Source organism: Neodiprion pinetum, chromosome 7 (assembly GCF_021155775.2).
Source record: "Neodiprion pinetum isolate iyNeoPine1 chromosome 7, iyNeoPine1.2, whole genome shotgun sequence".
NCBI lineage: Eukaryota > Metazoa > Arthropoda > Insecta > Hymenoptera > Diprionidae > Neodiprion > Neodiprion pinetum.
In genome coordinates, this window is record NC_060238.1 from 20,838,989 (window position 1) to 20,859,039 (window position 20,051).

The 20,051-nt window shown below is 34.1% G+C and overlaps 2 protein-coding genes across 2 annotated transcripts in view; one reads left to right on the top strand and one right to left on the bottom strand.

The window, feature by feature from the left end:
* The window catches only part of LOC124222825 (unconventional myosin-Ie), a 43,263-nt gene that overhangs the window by 12,191 nt on the left and 11,021 nt on the right, over window positions 1-20,051 (top strand). The window contains exons 3-10 of the mRNA XM_046634196.2: window positions 2,019-2,108; window positions 2,645-2,739; window positions 2,928-3,105; window positions 3,735-3,897; window positions 4,037-4,144; window positions 4,955-5,083; window positions 5,317-5,513; window positions 5,892-6,059. Of these exons, the coding sequence (XP_046490152.1) occupies window positions 2,019-2,108; window positions 2,645-2,739; window positions 2,928-3,105; window positions 3,735-3,897; window positions 4,037-4,144; window positions 4,955-5,083; window positions 5,317-5,513; window positions 5,892-6,059 (1,128 nt within the window). The remainder of the gene's footprint in view (window positions 1-2,018; window positions 2,109-2,644; window positions 2,740-2,927; window positions 3,106-3,734; window positions 3,898-4,036; window positions 4,145-4,954; window positions 5,084-5,316; window positions 5,514-5,891; window positions 6,060-20,051) is intronic.
* LOC124222827 (uncharacterized) lies at window positions 6,146-18,192 on the bottom strand. Its single transcript, XM_046634199.2, has 3 exons — window positions 17,659-18,192; window positions 14,944-15,058; window positions 6,146-8,206 (listed from the first exon to the last, which is right to left on the bottom strand). Exon 3 carries the CDS (start codon window positions 8,202-8,204, stop codon window positions 7,533-7,535), a length of 672 nt encoding a protein of 223 aa, XP_046490155.1. The 5' UTR covers window positions 8,205-8,206; window positions 14,944-15,058; window positions 17,659-18,192; the 3' UTR covers window positions 6,146-7,532.

The window sequence follows — 20,051 nt, forward strand, 5'->3', positions numbered from 1 at the left end:
TCGTACAGTATCATTTAGTTATTTTCTTCTCGCCCATTTTTATTTTCACAAAGTAAAATAAAGATTTTTTTCTTTTGTTTATTCTCCTTTTATACTGTACGTTTCGGAAATATTAACCATTCAATCGATGAGTTTGCGCGGAGGAAACCTGATTCGATTTCGGCAGGGATTTCCATTCTAATCAAGAATTGAATTGTCACTTGAAATAATTTCCGGTACGATTATGTATGTAACCGGAATTGCCAAAGAATGATTTTTAAAGAATTTAACACTGGTTCGTTACTTCGCAAAACATTTTCAGCAAGGTCGATCAATTATATGGTACGTTATTTCGAATACAATGCAGAAACGTTTACGTGTATGATTGAATTTTGTAATTGTAACGTGTAGCGAACGGTTTTAAACACACTTTCTATTTCGAGACTTTGGAGACTGTTAAAAATACAGTAAAACATATACAAATCGTGTTACACCAGTCAAAACAAAGGATCTTAATTTTATGATCGCAGCCAAAACGGCACTTTTTTTTCGTTTCAATGTTTCGTAACGTTAAAGGTTGCGAACTTCAAGCTCCTGATTGTTTCACCACAAACACAATTTAGAAAGAAAAATCAATCATTATCTTTTTGAAGCGATTGATTGAAAAAGGTGAAAAATTACTGCACAAGTAAATTAAGCGTACCGCATTTTTATAAGATTAGAAAACGAAAAGATAAAAATTACAAAATGAGAAGAGAAAAATTTTATCATCAATATTTCCTTCGTTCATGCGACAAAGTCGGTTGGGCTTCTCTTCGTCAGATGTTTTCACGCCTGATTATGTGGCGTCGGAATAGTAAAAAAGAAAAAAACAAAATCGAACAAAGTTCCCTTTCTCACCTCGCTGCCTGTTGGTTGATTATTTTTCCTTTGTTCCACTCCTACTCCTTCCGTCCTTAGGTATACATATATATACGGGGTGAACCAAAAAAAAAAAGAAACGGGATCGATTTGAAACGTGCAGGAAATTTGACCGCGTTGATCTACTTCCGAAAACTTGATTTTTTCTTTTTGTGTATTCGATTGAACGAAAATAAATTTCTTCCTTGAATCTTAATTTAAGATCAAAATTGAGGCGAACATTCTTTTTGTATTAATTTTTTTCTCACTCTCACAGCGACTTTTTCAAAAGCTGTTTCTCAAGAACGGTTCAGTATATCAACGACGAATAAAGATTTTCCACGTTTTTAAACGCGAAACGAAAGATTCGTTCTCCTAATTTCGAGAGAAAAAAAAAGTTTTAGAAAAACGGTCAACACGTTGGGATTTTATTCACGTTTCAAATCGATACCTTTTTTTACCTACCTGTACGTATATATTTATGTAGTACAACTATAAGTCGAAAGCAATCTAATCGTGTTGAGATTAGTGTTTCAGGGGTGGGCCGTTGGCCAAGCCTTTCTTCCGTGGGCGGTAAAAATAGATTGTCTCAGGTATAACGGATGTAGTTACTTATCGTTACGGCAATCTGCGTTCCCCTGTTTTGGAACGATTTTATATACAAGGGGCATGCCGTGTATAATTAAGTAACACATTTAACATAAGTAAATAGATTTTCGATTATTCTTTGGCCGAGAATATGACATCAAATTATCTGAAACTTTTCATATCATTATTTAGCAGATCGTTGCACGAGCTGAAAATTAGAAATATGAAGTTTCATCGACACGCTGAAGATGATTAGTATTTTCGAACCACAAAGAAAAAATATTTCAACCGAGCTTTGAATTGTCCTAAAAACCGTGTGATTTTTTTTTTTTGTTTCCAATTTAAATAACTCGAAAAAACTAACGTTCAGAACTTGTTCCAGCCAAAGAGAGCATCCAGCGAAAAATACGTATCGTCCTAATTCGAAACAGTCTCTGATATATCCACACCTAAAAATATATGTATACACCGATTATATGTTTTTTTTTTTATTTTTTTTTACACTGCACATGTATGCCAGAAAAATTCCTTGACTATAGAACCGATCGTAGACATGCATCGGTCCGGTTATCGTCTCCATAAATCCCTTCAAGCAGATGCCTTATTTCGGCGAAAAGGAAATCGAGATTTATCAGGGAGCCGTAAGTTCGTAAATAATAACAATAATAATAATGATAATTTAAAAAAACAACACGAAATTATGAAATGAATGAAAAATATATTACTGGGAAGAAATAACTGAAACATTCGCAAATTTGAATTGTGTAAATCGGTATCAGTTTTGATCGAAATTTTGAACAATATTATCCTTTTAATTTAAATGGTTTTTAAAAAACAATCTTGCTTTGTTTGACCGTGAAATGTATCTGGGAAAAATCGTTGTCGTGTCTCTGTAGTATTGAATTGGAAAATTTGCACTTCATCTCAACGAATCAGTTCGAAATGATTTCTAGTGATTCTCACGTGTTAATCTAATTGAAGATAAGAAGTTTGTTTAACGACGATGAGAATTCTATGTGATTTGGAATAGACGCAGTGACACACAGCTGTTGAATATTCATGTTGAAGTTATTTCTTCTTCTTCTTAAATTTAAATAATAAAAAGTTCATGTACATTTACATGCACAGTTATCGTGTCATCGATGTCATGTTTTTTTTTTTTTTTTCTCGGTTCAAGGCTCCCTACGAAAATCCACCCCACGTTTACGGGCTTGCCGATGAAATGTACAGAAATATGCTTATCGACAATGAGAGTCAGTGCGTCATCATAAGGTATGATCATTGTATATAAGATATGAGATAAGAAAATAAAAATGAATAATAAATGCAAAAATCAATCCAAAAGTCTGTCTTTACCTCGAAAAATGAAATAAATACATATTATTTTTTGTTAGTTTTTCTTCTTTGTTTTTTTTTTTTTCCTGATACATAAGTCGACATTTTTTCACTATATTTTTTAGCGGAGAATCTGGCGCTGGAAAAACCGTCGCAGCTAAATACATAATGTCGTATATATCGAGGGTCAGCGGAGGAGGTGAGAGGGTTCAAAAGGTGAAGGATGTTATCCTGGAGTCGAATCCCTTGCTCGAAGCTTTCGGAAATGCAAAAACAGTCAGGAACAATAACAGCAGTAGATTTGTAAGTTGTTTTTACACGCATTTATTGCAAGAGATATGATGCGTAATTCATTAAATGGAATCAATTATATAATCGTTTGAATTTGTGTGGTTTTTATTTCTCCACAAATTCCACGTTTCATTGAACAAATGGAATATTGTTTCGTATTTAGATTGTCTCTTTCGACTAACCTTATTTATAAACTTGCAAACTAACTTCGAAGGATCTGCTTGCGCGTGACTTAGAATTAATGCAATAATGTCGTGCTAATTAGTTTCAATCGGTGTCAACAATTGAGAACCGCCATTGCTAATTAAAGTTCAGGGGAATTTATCTAATCACGCAAACGGAAATTTTTCAATGGTCCAATTGCAGAAACGAAAACTGTTAGATTTTTATTGTATAAGTTGGTTATTTATTTTCATCTTGTGTAGTGGTTTTTTTTCCGAAGAAATAAAAAAACGAAATATGTAAAATTGTACATTGAAATGGAAAGAAAAGATCCAAGCTTTATTAATATTCATGAGTTTACGCAGTTTTCGAAAACTCGATATTCAAACAATGTTTTTCTTTCAATATTTTCCCCGATATTTTAATTTATTATCACATCTTTCTTCCGATTGTTCAATTAGTTTGATTTGAAATTACAGGGAAAGTACGTGGAAATGATGTTCGGATCTGGCGGCCAGCCTGAGGGTGGAAAAATATCGAATTTCTTATTGGAAAAATCAAGAGTAACGTCGCATAATCCTGGTGAAAGAAATTTTCACGTTTTTTATCAGCTCGCGACTGGAGCCAACGAAGAAATGAAAGGTGAGTAAAATTTTTATTTTGGTGTAAAAACGCTACGTTTTTTACGGTTACAGAGCTTTAAAAGAATCATCAATTTACGATATTCATTCGCACAAAGTGTTTGATGATGTTTGACAAATTCTACTTCTCTTCTTTACAGCATCCTTTGGACTCACGGATCTCGATTATTACGAATATCTGAGTCACGGAGGCAACCATAAAGTCGACGGGACAAACGACGCCCACGATTTTCAGGAGACCTTAAAAGGTGGGTTGTGTGCCAATTCTCGGCATGCGATTATCGCGATCCTCCAAATACCGGGACAGTCTCTTGAAACTTGAAAATGAACCGCGCATGCGCGAGTTTTATCCGCTGTTCGTGCAGGCTGGCCATCCCGAGTTTTCAGCTGTCAACTTTGCTTCTGGCGGAGATGCAGTTGATACGAATTTTCGAGGTTAGAATCTCAAATAATTGAGGCTATGACTCGGAAAGGTTTTGAGGCATTTGTTACTGGGTCGGAAAGTTGATTCTTCAAAGAACGGTCGGAATTTAATGCTTATGCTCTTTGAAAATTCAAACGTACACATTTTGCGTAGGTTGGCCGGCCTGCATCGCAGACGAGAATATCGCTGCGGGAAGATTTCGCCGACCAATGAGATTTAATTATTTGGCGCATGCGCATTTGATTTTCAAGTTTCAAGAGATTGTCCCGGTATATGCAGCGTGGTCGTCGTTTCACGATTCAATCATTTTATGGTCACTGCGATTACTCGCTGATTGTTTGCGAAATTTTTACCGACAAATTTGATCGAAAATTTTCAATCATTGCAACAAATTTATTTGAGAATTTGGTACGTACAATATGTAAAAGAATGAAAAGAGTAATAAGAAAATCAAGAAACTTTTATTTTCTCACGTAGATTTTACGGTGATGCATTCTTCCTTCAAAATTATATTTACCGGAAATATTTCTACCCAATGGCCTTAACGCAATAATCAATGGTAAATTCATTAATTTAACGCTTTTACTTTTTCATCTTACCTACCTTCCTGATCTTCGCTGATTCTGAACTACAGCCTTGAGCGTTATGGGAATTCGGAATACAGAAGTTTCCCAGATATTTCAACTGGTTGCCGGAGTTCTGCACATTGGAAACATAAGATTTGTTGAAGATGGAAATTACTCACGAATCGCCGATCCTCAATGTAAGTCGGCAAATTTTTCATCTACCTTTTTGTATAAATTTCATTCCCGTATTGAATTTATATGAAAGTTTTTACACTCTTTGTTTACAATATTTTATCCGGAAAAAAATTTAACCGATATTTTGAAACAAATCTCTGCTGTAAATAGATAACTAATGACTAATAATAAGATAATTATTTACTGCTTTTCCGTGAAATTGTGCGTTATTTTTGTTGTTTTCTTGATCGTCCAGGTCTCGAATATCCTCAACATTTGCTGCAAGTATCGGCTGAGCAGTTGTCCCACAAATTAACTTCAAGAATATTTGATTCAAAGTGGGGAAGCCAGTCGGAAACCGTCGACGTTACTTTGAACGTTGAACAAGCTCTCTACGCCAGAGATGCGTTGGCTAAGGATATCTACACAAGATTGTTCGATTATCTAGTGAAGGTAAAAATCGTGAATTATTCATCGCGTTTCATTGTTCAGCAGGATTCTTGCTTCGATCAGTCTGTTCATTTAAAAACATGCCTGAATAATAATTATAGACGAAAGTCTCTTTAGTAAAATAGAATTGAACAAGGAAGTGTAGAATAGGAGTTAAATTAAATTATGTGTATAAAATAACAAGTTACAATAGCGATTCGTGAAACTCATAATGTAACTATAAACAGTAGAATAAAATCGAATTGTAGACAAAAAAAAAAATGAAAATGATGTTAAAAAATGAGCGTGTTCATTGAAAATAGAGATTAAATGGATAGAAAGTGTACAAAAATCATACTTGGAATTGTAATCATTTCTGTAAAAATGTTCGTTCATTTGCAGCGCGTCAATTTGGCCATGGAGACATCGACGAATGGGCAGAACATCGGCATTCTCGATATTTACGGGTTCGAGATATTCGAGAGGAACGGTTTCGAGCAGTTCTGCATAAATTTTGTCAACGAAAAGCTTCAGCAAATATTCATCGAGTTGACCTTGAAGGCCGAGCAGGTGAGTCGGGTGTTTCAGTATATTTCTAACTTTTTTCACTTTTTTTAATACCTTGACTTGCATTTCGATCTTCATTTTCGTGAAAATAACCATCTTATCCGTGTTTTATTGAACAATAATTAATATATTACAGTTATACCGAATATTTTCTCATACGTACGTAACAGGTATTAGGTATATATATATATGTATATATGCATAACAGTCAGGCATGTAATGTTCATGTTTACATAAATAAAAGGTACGATTACACACGTGGACACGGAGAAACGTAGAAAAGTTACGAATCACAATAATAATATAATCGCTGCGTATTATTATACGTAATTCTGTATAATTAACCGATGAAATCGCAGGTGCATAATCTTATTTTAACCAGGTATTATTTATGTTACCGAGATAAGAAATTGATCGGAGGGCGATAAAGTCTGGGTAATTTTTCTTTCCTCTCTACTTTTTTTTACCCTAATAATAAGGCAAAGAAGGAAAAAAAAAAGAACTTTTAATCTACGTAATCGTAATCACAGCTAACTTCAACAAATGTTTTTTAAGGTCGGTAACCATCCTCACGTAGGTTTCTGTAATGTAAGGAATATTGGCAAAGGTTCGAATTAACTTGGGCAAAGAGTTGAAGGAATTAAGGAACGAGTTGACATATTTTTCACACAAACCCTCCTCCAAGAAACGATCAATTATATGTATACTCAATTTTTTTCACTGAATTCCTTTTCTCACAGAATCGTAATATTCATTTGTTCATTTTTTGTTTTGAATAAATGAATATTTTTCTCCTCGTTAAGTGCAAACAATCGGCTTAATCGGTAAATTTGTACATAGTTCGATCAGTAGCCGTTAAAATTGACCGGCGTTATCTTCTCATGTATTCAGGTTACCAAGTTTCAACTTGTTTACGTCCGTTTATTTCCCATCTTCTCGACAATATTTGTGTTTCACACTTTGTGGAAAATTCCACGTCGTGTTGTCTATCATCTAACGCGATAATAAATCCTTGAATAATTTTGGAGATAAAATCTGTTCCAGAAGCTTCTTAAGTCGGTGGTCGCGAATCTCGCATGAATATTGCGAAAAACTAAAGTTCTAAGAACCATTTTAAATAAATTTCTACAAAAATGAAACGATTCTTCGAGGCTTGATCCGCCATTTCGAATTTCATATATCCCGATATCAAAACGAATCGGCCTAAAAGCACCTAAAAAGTTAGGAACTTATATTTCGAGAAGCAATTATCCAATTCGATTGGGGTTTGTTTTATTCAAAAGTATGTAAATCGAGCTTCCGTTACTAGATTTTTTTTTTTTATCAGAAGCAACGCTTCCCGTTGATCGTTGCTGGTAAAAATATCATGCAAATGAACCTCGACCTTCATACTTTTGACTAACAACGAACCAACCCCCAATCGAATCCTATTATCGGTTATCTAGTTATAAATTTCAAAATTTCCCTAGGCCTTACTCAAAATTTATAACCAGGAAGTATATCCGACCTCCCGTACATGAATTTGACTACCGGAGTTGTATGGGTGAAAACCGTATGACTTGGCACCCTGCTAGGTGGTGCTGGAATCTGTTTTGGAAGTTCACTGGACGTGGGGAGTGAATTCTCCGTGGTGGAGGCCTCGAGTTGGCCGTTTCCCACGGCGTCGACGATCCTCCCGTACTTCTTTCGGGGGTGAAAGAGGCTCTTGGTGATGGCGTAGCGTTTCTCACCCTCGAGGAGAGCTTTCAGGTAGGATCTGGGCTCCCAGCTGGTCCGTTTTCGGCCTGCCTGCTTGAGATAGTAGAGTTTTTCTTCATTGGGGCCGATTTCGCCCGGCATCGACGAGATCTTCTGGTCAAAAACGTCCAGCTTAACGCTACTCGGTGACTTCTCGACGCCTTCCAATGAACTTCCGGAACGCAACTCGATCTCCAAGAGCCGAAAGTTGTCCGTGTTTGGCTTTTCTACGCTCGTCGTACTCCCGAACGAAGACTTATCGTTGTACAACGATTTTCCATCCAATATTCGACCCGCGATACTCCGCTCGATAGAATTCGGCGAGTGTGGAGGACGCGGAAGCACCAATGCGCATCGAGACAACTTCACCGCCGATAATATTATCAGGAACGATGCTCTTCTCAGCGCCATTTCTGAAACCGAGAGAATTTTTCAATATGCTTTATACTGGATCCATTTCGTGTACTGTTATTTTAAAACACCCAGAGAAATTTACGTAGTTTTTTAAATTCTAACTAAAACTAGAAGCATAGAATCGTTAAGAATTATTACGATTCTAAATCTTAGCTTTACCCTTCTTCATTTTGACTTTTACGAAAGTTCACCGCGATGTATGTAACGTTGTAACCTCAAAATTTTTATAAATTGTCGGTATTGAGCATAACTGCCACCGAAGGCTGTTGAAATTTTTATACAACGCTAGCATGTTTTACGCGTGTTTTCATGCGTGTTTTCCGTACACAAAATAACCGTTATGTGACGGTAGAGCGAGTCGGCGAATGCGCACGCGCAGAGTACAAAGAACATCACTTTTAACTCCCTTAAAAGTACAGAACAGACGACCTCTAACTCCTTTAAAAGTGGTCGTTTCTGCAATGCGCGCATGCGCTGTCGAAAACAAATCTGTCATTACGGGACCCTAACCTCAATTTCGTGCTTATTGTTAGTGAAAAAACGCGAAACATACTCTTGTTACGTAAAGAATCGTGTTTAAGAAAGAGGTAACGGTCTTTCAGTCTCGCGTATTTGCAATATATGTCTTTAAATTGCAAACTTACACTCTACCCGAAAAGACCGAGTTTGCCTCCTTGTTACGTTTATGACGGTTGGTCACCCTGGCAAACGGCCGTTCTCGGAATGTAGCGCGTGCGCATTAAATTTTATTCGACGTCCGAACGTGCAGTCGTTAGGAATTCACTCGTGTATATACGTTAAGATAGAAAATTGCACGATTATATCCTGCATCCTGAGTACAGGTATATAAATGTTACACATACACAGAGACGCGAAGAAACCCAAGTTTAATGCAGCGTGTTATTAAATGCAGTGAAAGTTACCGCACGATGATACGTATATATGTATACGTTACATGCATGTAATCCTACGTACGTACAAACTTTAGTTACAGTGTTCGCGCAGAAACGGAACGTTACCTCTTTTCTTCTCTCTCTCTCTCTCTCTGTCTCTCTCTCTTTCTCTGTCTTTCTCTCTCTTTTCTCCTGCATATTGCGCAACGCTTATAACGCAAGACACAGGATGTAGGAATAGCCTCGGGGAGAGGCGGCTAACTCGAACATTATAAACGAAACTGTTCAACGAAGGGGACGCAAAGGAAATGAAAGGAACGGAATCGAAAGGGAGCCTCGAGCAACGCGCCTTCCTTTCCCGCCGATGATCTAATTTTAAATTTAACTTGGACGAAATTTATCGATGTTATCACAGCCGCCTGCCCTACGCATTTTTTTCTACATCCATTTTCTATTTGTTATACATATATATATGTATATATATATGTATCGTACATGTATAAATTTCAATGTCCTTGTAGAATAAAAAAAAAACAAATTATGCTCCTTGATATCATCGAAATCGATAAATAATGAGTTAATCTCTCTGCAATTAAAAAAAAAAATGAAAAATCTTTTTATCAACCACAGGAAAATGCAAATCAAGATGTAGGATTTTTAGTTACATTGTGACGTCGTTATTCGGTAGTCTAAAACTGTAAATAATTCTAGTAATTATTGAAATTTAGAAAATCTGAATACAGTTTGAAGTTAAATCTGGATGCGATCTTTAAATATCTTGAATAAAAAATGAAACGAAAAATGTCCTTTTTGATTTAAAAACGAAATTCAAACTAGATAGACAGAGAAAAATTCGTTGAATTTGTCAAATATATCTGGAGAAATGTTTTTCTTTTGTTTTTTGTTTAATATAACGATGCGTGAAATTATTTGTCCGATCGTTTTTTTTTTTTTGTTCGAATCAAATAACATTTACTTTCTATAGAAAAAAGAAAAGAAAGAAAATCCTCCAACCGTAATATTGGACACATTCAACAATTTTCATTCCTGATACTCTATTAATTATTTTTCAGACCTGCATTTTACGTACTCGAAATGTATATGTATAATGAAATGCCAAATGTAATCGAAACGTATTTCCGGCGACTGATATAATATAAATTGCCAAAAAAAAAAAAAAACCAATATATAAAAAATTAGAGAATTTGTAGGAAATTAATCGAAGGAAAAATTTTCCTTGAACATTTACGAATTTAAATTATGCGAAGATCAAGTAATCGAGGTCCGCAGTGGATTAATGATAATTAAACAAAAAATATAGCAATATCGTGAAATTATCCTCGGTATTTATACCTGATTATAATAAACAAATTGCGGCAGCGGTATCTCGAGAGAAACGGGCGTGGCAATTTCTATCGATACTCTGTGATCTCAATGTATAATGTTTAACGTACGTACATAGGTAATATATTTTTTATGCACACACAAGGCAACGCATTCGCAACTCGGTATAAGCCGTCCAGGCCTCAGGCTAGGAAATTGGCGGGTAGCTTTTACACGTCCTGAAACAGGTTCTATTGAAAAGTGCAAGTCTACACGTTGCAAATCCGGGCACGTATTCACACTTTATTAGCGCACCGTGTATAAAAAGTTCGTGAAAGTCGGGCATGATATAAACTTAAGTAAAAGTGACGGAGAGGATGAAATTATGGGTAAACATGAAATATGCACAATATCAAAATATCAAAATATCTACAATATTCGAATATAGATCACGGATCGATGATAATGTACAAAGAAAAAAAAAAAACGTGCGCAAAGAAAAACACAACGAGATGAACATTTTGCAAAACTAAATTGGACGATCATCAGGCTAATCCTGAATATGCAATTTTTATTTTGTATTATTATTGTTATTGTTGTTGTTGTTTTTGTTGTTTTCGCTGCACTGAAAAAAATTTCATTTGTTACAGTAACTAAAAAAATTGAGTAAAACAGGTATCGTTAAAAAAACTGTTTGAATATTGTTGGATTTACGAAAAACGAGGTACGCGTAACCATTTTGCGCTAGAAATTTCTTTCAGTGTGTATTGTGGTAAAATTTCGCGGATTGATCGTTATCGAATCAACGTGTATGGAATTTATACCCGATTATTCTATTTATAGATATATTAATGATACTATAATTACGATTTCCTTGTGAAAGTTGATAACGAAATTGAATTCCATTTTTGTCATATTACAACCAACGGCTATTAAGCGACAGTCTATTATTCGCGGTTTTGAATAATTCTTCGATCGAAGCCTGGCTCATCGTTTTCCATTCAACGCTTGAGAATAAATTTTTTTTCCCTCATCATCATCATAATTATCATCATCATTAACTTGTACTTTCCGGATTAAATTGAAATTTTCCATCAACTGCAGCTTAAATATATACTCGATTATAGATCCGGAATTAATAAAACCGCATGCAATATATATAATTTGTGTTTCTCGGTTTCATTTCTCCGTCAGTTTTCTCTTCCTTTATAAGTCACTCTTTCGCAATATATCTTTCTGTATTTTATAATTTTGCTTCATCCTTTTTTTATTCAGCGTTCACCAATTTATATCCTTGTATATTCGAATTCCTTAGAAATTCGTTATGTGGAATATTTCGTCAAGTCGTCGCACCGTTTAAACGGGAGAAATTGAATTTCCGAATTTGAAATGTTCCGAAAGCGCCTAATTTCGAATTATTTGGTGGCGAAACTTGAAGTAAAGAAATCAAACTTTGAAGAAACCACAAAATTACGAACGGTCGGAAACCCGACGGCTCAAAGTTCCAAAACGAAAGATTTTGAAAATTCAATTCAGGATTGAGCAAAGTTCCGAAAAATAAATTCCCGATGCAGCGAAATTCCGAAAAATATAATTTTGATATAGTAAAATTTCGAAAAAATTTAAATATACTCACGCGGCGTGATTTAACCAACGAGTGGATGTAAAAAAAGCAGAAAAACCGAAAATCGAAATGACCAGGATTCCTAACGTAAATACATGAAAATTCCAAAACAAAGAAACATCAAGTGGTGAAATTTCACTAAGCCAGAAGTTCACCGAACTGAATATTTTTGATCATTCGGAATTTCGATCAGATTTTCAAATTTTTGCACTTTCGGAACTTTCGACTTTGACTTTGACGTTTCGTCAAAGTTTGATCTCTTTACTTGTAAGTTTTGCCACGAAAAAAAAATTCGGAACTTCTCCCTTTCGGAACTTTTCAAATTCGGAATTTCAACTCCGCCCCCGTATAACATCAATAACACAGTTGAAGCGAAGAATTAAAAAAGACGGTTTTTCGAAACAAACAAACAAACAAAAAAAAAAAAACCGTTATTCTCCGTTTTTATTTCATCTTTTATTTTTGGTTACAGGCACTTACAGCCTTTTTTAATTCTCCTCCTCAACCGACGAACCCAACTGTAAAAATTCCCAATATTTTGAGGACGTGAAAATTATTTTCCCATGGTGGGAAAAAACCTCCGTAGAAAATTGATATACACCGATATTTATACGGCAGAAAGTGAGAGTGGTCAAAGCCCACTCGATTTCAACGGCGGTGCGGAAATGATACATTATATATATATATATCAGAGATCAATTCCGAACTAGACTGATTGTGAGTCCAAAGTGAAGCGAGCCGCTCGTTTCTACGTTCACTTCTCACCGTCTACCTTATACCGATTTTATTTTACTTTATTTTGTTTCACTAGATCTGATTTGATTTTTTCCTCCTTTTAATAAGGTGCCGCACCTTCGTTCACGACGATCTTGATTTTTTTTTTACACACATACTTTTTCTCAACGTGGAATTTGTTACACATTTTAATCCGTTGATTTGCTCGTTTTTCATCCGACATTTAACGTCTGTCCAAACGAATTTCTCACACAGTTTATTTAAAGTTCTTCAGCGGATTCCTTTGCTCCAGATTATACGGAATTTTTTCACCGATTAATTGCGATTTTTACGCTGTATTCATAGATCGATCAGTTTGTTATTTACACTCGCAGTTTTCCTACCTTGCTGAGATTAATGTTCGCCAGAGAATTTAGAATAAATAATAAAAGAACCGACGCAGCTGTGGAAATAGAAATAATTGAACAAAACGAGATAAAATGAGCCTTTGAAAAGTGAAACTTGATAGTCGATTGAGTTGAATTTTGATTGAAAGGAATCTCTTATACTTGTTGCGGAAAATGATTTTTAAGAAAGTTACAAAATTGTCAGATTAATTTTTATAACTCTCTCCTCATCCCGAAAATCATATTATGTTTGTTTTTTTTGATTTATTTTCTTTTCAGGTCCAGTTGAAAAAATTTCTAATGTTCAATTTGTATTCTTATTTTTTAACGTATACGCAGCGACGATGAATAATCATATTACATATATGCACTAAGAATGCCGCGTGGCGAAAGTGTTACAAATGAGCACGTATATGCATACTCCATTAATCGATCGTATAATCCACACACAATGAGAAACTATAATCCTTTCGATTCGATCTTCAATTACCTATGCCTGTAATTTTTTTTTTTTTTTTTCAATTCTTCTGTAATTACAAAAATTGAACATACATCGAATAATTATTTTAATCGTTTAGATATACATGTATTTTTTTCTTATTTTGCTATTTACAATTCTTTCATATGAATTGAAGTTAAAATATGTACCTATATGTACATTTCCTTTGAGAATTTTTCTCCAGATTTTCATCGACAAAGATTATTTCATTTTATCTTTTCAACTATTTTTACACGAATTGAAGTTGATGTATACCTATATATATATACATAAATATATAAAATAAAATAATGTTTGTCGATAAAAATGTGGAAAGAAAAATTCTCTAAAGGAAATGCACATATATTTTAACTCGAATTCGTATAAAAGTATTTCAAAGAGCAAAGTATAAAATTTGCAAATATTTTTAATTATTTTTCACAATTTTTCACTATTTACAATTCTTTCATTTGATCCCTCCAATTGTTACTCATAATTTTTTCCTATGCGCGATTCCTTTACACGTGAATTGTACGTAGGAAATATTAAGAAAAATAATTGAAAAGATGAAATAAAGTAATATTTGTCGGTAAAAAAATCTGGAAAAAATTGTTGAAGGAAATGCAGAACTGCCGTTTTTTTTTTTTTTTTTATACCGTGTGTTATTTATCTATGCTAAGGATATGTGTGTGTGTGTGTGTATACCCGTACAGATAATATGGGTGAATTCGGAGAGAAAGCCGACGAAATGACAAAAAGTGCTACCGCGCGTAACGGGCAACAACGAACACCGTTTAACTGTATTTTCGAGACATCAAACCGGGCTTCGCGAGTCTTCGTACATTAAGGTAATTTTACCCAGGGCGCGGAGCGAATTTTTCAGGCGACGCGTGTGTCAAATTTGGAACAATTATTTCATTCGTTCGTTCACGTGTAATTCGTTGTTTTTTTTTTTTTTTTGTTTTTTTTTTTCCTTGTTTAATTTTTACGACACGTTTTTAATACATACGTGTATTATATATACGCATAGCTTGGTTACAGAACAATTTAGCTATTTTTAACGTAGTTATTTTATTTATCTGTCTAACTCACGTTGCCGGATTGTTGGTAACAAATTAGGAGGACTTTAATCGCGGGTGTTGAAATTGAATTTTTTTTTTCGAAAATTTTAAAACAATCCCTGTTTTTTTTTTAATTTTTATTTTTTTTTTACTCCATTTCGTATTCAGAAAAGTGTATTTAGAAAGATCGAGCTTGGGGAAATTTTTTTTGTTTTTTTTTTTAATAATTTACTTACCCGTTTTCAAGATGGTGGAAAAAATTTTTTCTTTCCAAAACGAGGTAGCTGAATAAATCTGTTGCCAAGTTTTCACCTCATTTCGTTTGTCTTTCAGTGGCGATCAGTTGCGATCCTGTATAAGGATAAATAAAATTAATATTTATAACTGGAAGTGGGTTTTTTTTTTTTTTTTTTTTTTTTTTCCCAAGCAAATTATTGATTACACATTTTACACTCGCGGAATGTTTATAATTCGTAATAAATTCGTGATAAAATGTATGCTAACAAGCGATTTGCATCGATATCTCAATTTCGTTTGAACTTGGGAGAAAAATTTTTTTACGTGTAATGTGGGAAAGAAAGCAAAAAAAAAAAAAATCTCTGGAAAAATTCTCGTGCTCCGAAATTGAAACTCATTGGCGTGCAGAAATTTATGAATTCGAAAAAGACAGTGACTTTTGTGACGCGTGTTGACCGTTCATTTTTTATTAATTTTTTTTTTTCACTTCTCCGTGTCTTTTCGATCGATTTTTCCGTTTACCGAACGGAACTTTGCGGCTTGAAGATTGAGCGAAGAAGAAGAAGAAAGAAAAAACGAATCCTGTGTTTCGAACCATTGACACCCGATAAATAATTCATCGATTTTTGTTCGACACCTTTTTTACTCTACTTTTCTTTCTTCTTTCATACCGTTATCTTTCGGTATAATATCTAGAAAAAAATAAAAGAAAACAAAATGAATACATAAAAAAATGCGGTAAAATATGCGTTCACAATGATATGTACGTATATATATATATATATATATATGTATATATATGTATGTATACCTTGGTTGACGCATGACGGAATTTCGCAACATTTACGCACATTGTACGCGTGTACCCGAAGCCGTGATTTATTGATAGTGTACAGATTCATTCATACATACATGCATTCGTAAAACGCATATATGTGTGTACCGATAATGGTGTATTATGAACCATAAAACCTCCTTTGAGGGAACAAAACGAGGATGCGAGAGAAATTTTTAGGTTCCGGTTACCGCTCAGTCCTTGACTATTTTCATTTTTTACCACTATCGAAAAATATAGTCCTAGGTAGAAAATGAAAATTAGTTTTCTAGCTGTTACCGGAAAGTCTAGGATCCGTTATTATTCTTTCTCATTACGATCACTGTTACTAGATTTTCTTGCAACTGTTGCGAAAATTTGATGCTTGTGCAACGATAAATTGACGTTAAGGCCTTGTTTAACTAAAAAAGTAGAGTAAACCTCAGAAACTGATTTTGCGTTGCAATTACCGAAAAAGGATCGACGATAGCGCAAAATGTTTACGCAAACCTCGTTCTTCGTAATTCCAACAATATTGAAACAGTTTTTTTTAACGATACCTGTTTTACTAAATTTTTCTAGTTACTGTAAAAAATTAAATATTGTAGGTGCATGTTTGGGAAAAATCGTTACACAAAAATACCCTTATTTTGCAGAAGCCAACTACTTGAAAGTCATTCGAACTTCATTGAGAAACAATCATTTTTCCCCCGATTTTTCGTTACGTTAACGTTTGGAACTAACTTCGGTCTCATGGTGCAGACTTTTTTTTGTGTCTGCGTATATCTACGTACCTGCACTATATTTACGTGTTACGGTACAGTTTCTTTGTCTTATTTTCTCGTTTTTACTTCTCTACGTTTCTTTGCCATTTATTTTTTCACCGTAATTATTCGCTGTCCCTATTTATTTGTTTTTTGCATTTGTTCGTTCCATTTTCTTTCTTCCTCTTTACAGGCGTTTCGCAATAACAGCTATTTTCGATTAAAAATTGCAAGACATTGCGCGCACATTCAGGTTTTTCAACATTATCCATGTGCAATGACAAAGACGAAATTGAAAACCACGCTTTTCGCAATCTAATCTAATTAATTAGAATATTTTCTTGTCGATCCTGTACGAAACATTTCTTTCTTTTTTTTTTTCAGTCAATCCACTCGTTTCGTTTTTGCACAAAGAATCGAAAAAAAAAAAATATACGCATACATTCAAATAAAATTAAAATTAAAATTACGCCATTTTTCCTTTTCGCTCAAAATTTTTTTCGACGCGGATAAACACCGTGCAATACTTGCGAGTGTTTTTACTTTTTGGATATTTGTCTTAGTTTTTTTTTCTCGTGTATACAAAGTCAATGCGGAATCTGACAACTTTTGTCATCGTAATCGAGGAACTGCGGTGTTAGATTTATACAATTGAACAAATCCGATTTGTTTCGTTTAAGTTGTCAAGGCTTCTTGTGTTAAATTTTTTACTTCGTCATTTTCGAGTAACAAATAATTCCGTAATAGTTTGTTTCTTTTTTTTTTCCATCTTTTTTTCCTCCTCTTTTCGTACCGATATAATGTGACAAATGTTCCAAGTGATTAAATGATGATGAAATAACGAGTTCGATCTGTATAAAAAGCAAAAAAAAAAAAAGAAACAACAAAGAAAATTGATGAACATCACTTCTTGGCAAAGTGACAACTTTAGATGACGATTGAAATTTATACGATAATGCGTATAAATAATGTTAACACCGAACGCAAGTATGTAGAATATTTTTTATTACCGTCATAAATCGTTGTTCGTAATATTTCTTTTTTTTTTTTTTTTTGCTATTTACTTTTTACAACGCAGGATATTGCACGCAGTTTTATGATTCGTACAAATGTATAAACGTATAAACGTAACTCACTCTGGGTGAATGAATTTATCCAGTTACGAGTATAACTTGCGGTCCCATCGGTTTTTCTTGTCTTACAACTTTGTTTTTATTTATTTATTTGTTTATTTTTTTTTTTAATTCAATTCTCATGAAATATCTTATCGTTTTCAAAAAACGAGAGAGAATGGATCCTTACGAATAAAAAGTCAAACCCGCGTACACACGCGCACTCACAGGCGTTAAAATTGAGAATCGTTTTGTGGAAATATCAATTGAAAATTAATTATCTCAGAGACGAACCGCAGTGAAATTTGATGTTTAAAAAATTTTTTTTACAATCATACGAAGTTAATACGTAACTTGGTATTTTTAATTTTTGCAAATTATATATTGATATCGACTCGATTAATCGACCAATTTATTCGTCGTTAAATCGTGATAAAAATTTAGCGATAAACATCTGGTTATAAAAATCCAGTGATAAAATGCAATTAATTTCGGATATTCGAGGAGTGTGTCGCGACGTAGGCGCGTGTCTCGGTAAAACCTTCAGGTAAACTGAAATATACGAGGCAGGTACGTTTAGTTCTTTGCAGTTCTTGTCTCGGTTATAATTCCCCCTTCTCCTCGATCTTTATATCCAAACAGCACGAACTCTGCCGTCTCGATTCCCCCACCGATTTGCCACCACGATATTTAATCCTGTGCGGTCGGTTATTATAACAGAGTCTGGAGAAATATTTTTTCAGCAATATTGCGGATGGAGGTGTGATTAAAAAAAAATTAATCAATGTTTGTTAAAATGGAACGGAAGACTTTTTTCTTTTTTTTTTTTTTTCTTTGGACGGTAGAAAAGCTCAAAATATCATTGTTAGAAAAATTTTACCGAACATAATGTCCAAGAAAGTCTAATTTACGTTTGAGTTTTTTCTTACATTTCTGTTACAGAAAATATGACAGAAATTAATTATTGTTACTTTAACATTTAAATTGTTAAAGTTTAAGTTTAAAGTACTTTTAATAAAACGAAAAATTTTTGTAGATCTGCTGGGACATTTTCATTTTCCAAACGTGTTTAATGCTATAAATAATCTAACTGTAACGTTTTTTTTTCGTTTGATATTTAATCAATGTTCTAAGATAAATTGAACTTGGTTTAAAAGTTTGTGTCGATGCTTTTATTGCGATTATTGAGGCGCTTTTAGATCGAATAGTTCGCGACGCCACCGCCAGATGGACGCGCAAGTCTCGCGCTCTCGCAGTCTAAACGATTTGACCAATTTGTCCAGCTTTCGTTCTACAGGATTAAAATATATTCTATTTACACTCGATTCTCATTACAGGTATGCAAATGTATAAATATGTCATGATTTACTATGAATTGAATAATCGTATTCAGTAATAAAATTACTCGGGGTTTTTCATAATCAACAAAAAGGATTCTTTTACTCGTTGTAAACGATATTTGAACTATTTTAAAACTCTACAATCTTTGCTTCTTTTATTCTTATTACTTCTTCTTCTTTTTTTTTTCTGTTTTTTCCAATACGATGATTATCGTAACGCTTATAAGGGCTTACCATTTATGAATTCGGATCACGTTCCTTTTCACGCGTGCGCGAAAAAGGAAACTTGATTTGTATCGCGGAGGAGTGTCGCAATTAAATCATTATAAAGTATTGCTACAGTGTATAATAACATTGGAAGAAAGTCAGCGGGCTGCTCTATAAACTTTCTATGCAATGCAGACAACGACTAAAACATGCTTGCCTTAGTAAAAATATATCCACCTGCCAATAATGAAACGTCATTTGTCATGTTGGTCTCACGTGACGGCGATTAGACTCGCTATTTTTTATTTTTTATTTATTTCCTTTTCCCAATTTCTCTAAATGTTTTTCTTTCATCGCGGTTTAAATTACCTGAGAAATTTTATCGCTCAATCAGACGCCAGTGGTTTTTTTTACTCACCTCTTCCGTTAAGTCCATTTGTTTTCAACCACTGATAAGAAATACCCTCTAAACGCATCGCTTCATTTCAAACCGCGTTAATCGGTTGGAATACACAGAGATTTTTCACGGTCTCGCGGAGAATATACTTTTTTTTTTCTTTCTAATTGCTTCTTCGGTTCTCTTGAGGTTCAGCTCCGCGGATTTTACTTCTCCATCGAGAAACAACAGCTGATCAGCTTTTTTTCCCTAATACCATTGATCGAAACGAAACGTGCGCGAATCGCGCTTTTCTACTCTCTACTTGTTGGAACTCGATCGAAATCGCTATTCGTTTTTATACTCACTCTTTTTTTCCATTTTTTTTTTTAATTGTTTATCGTGCAACGAGAAACTTCCAATTAACTATCTCTCGAGTCGTTATTACACTGTACAAAACACGTGATATCAAGATAGATTATAAGGAAATGATT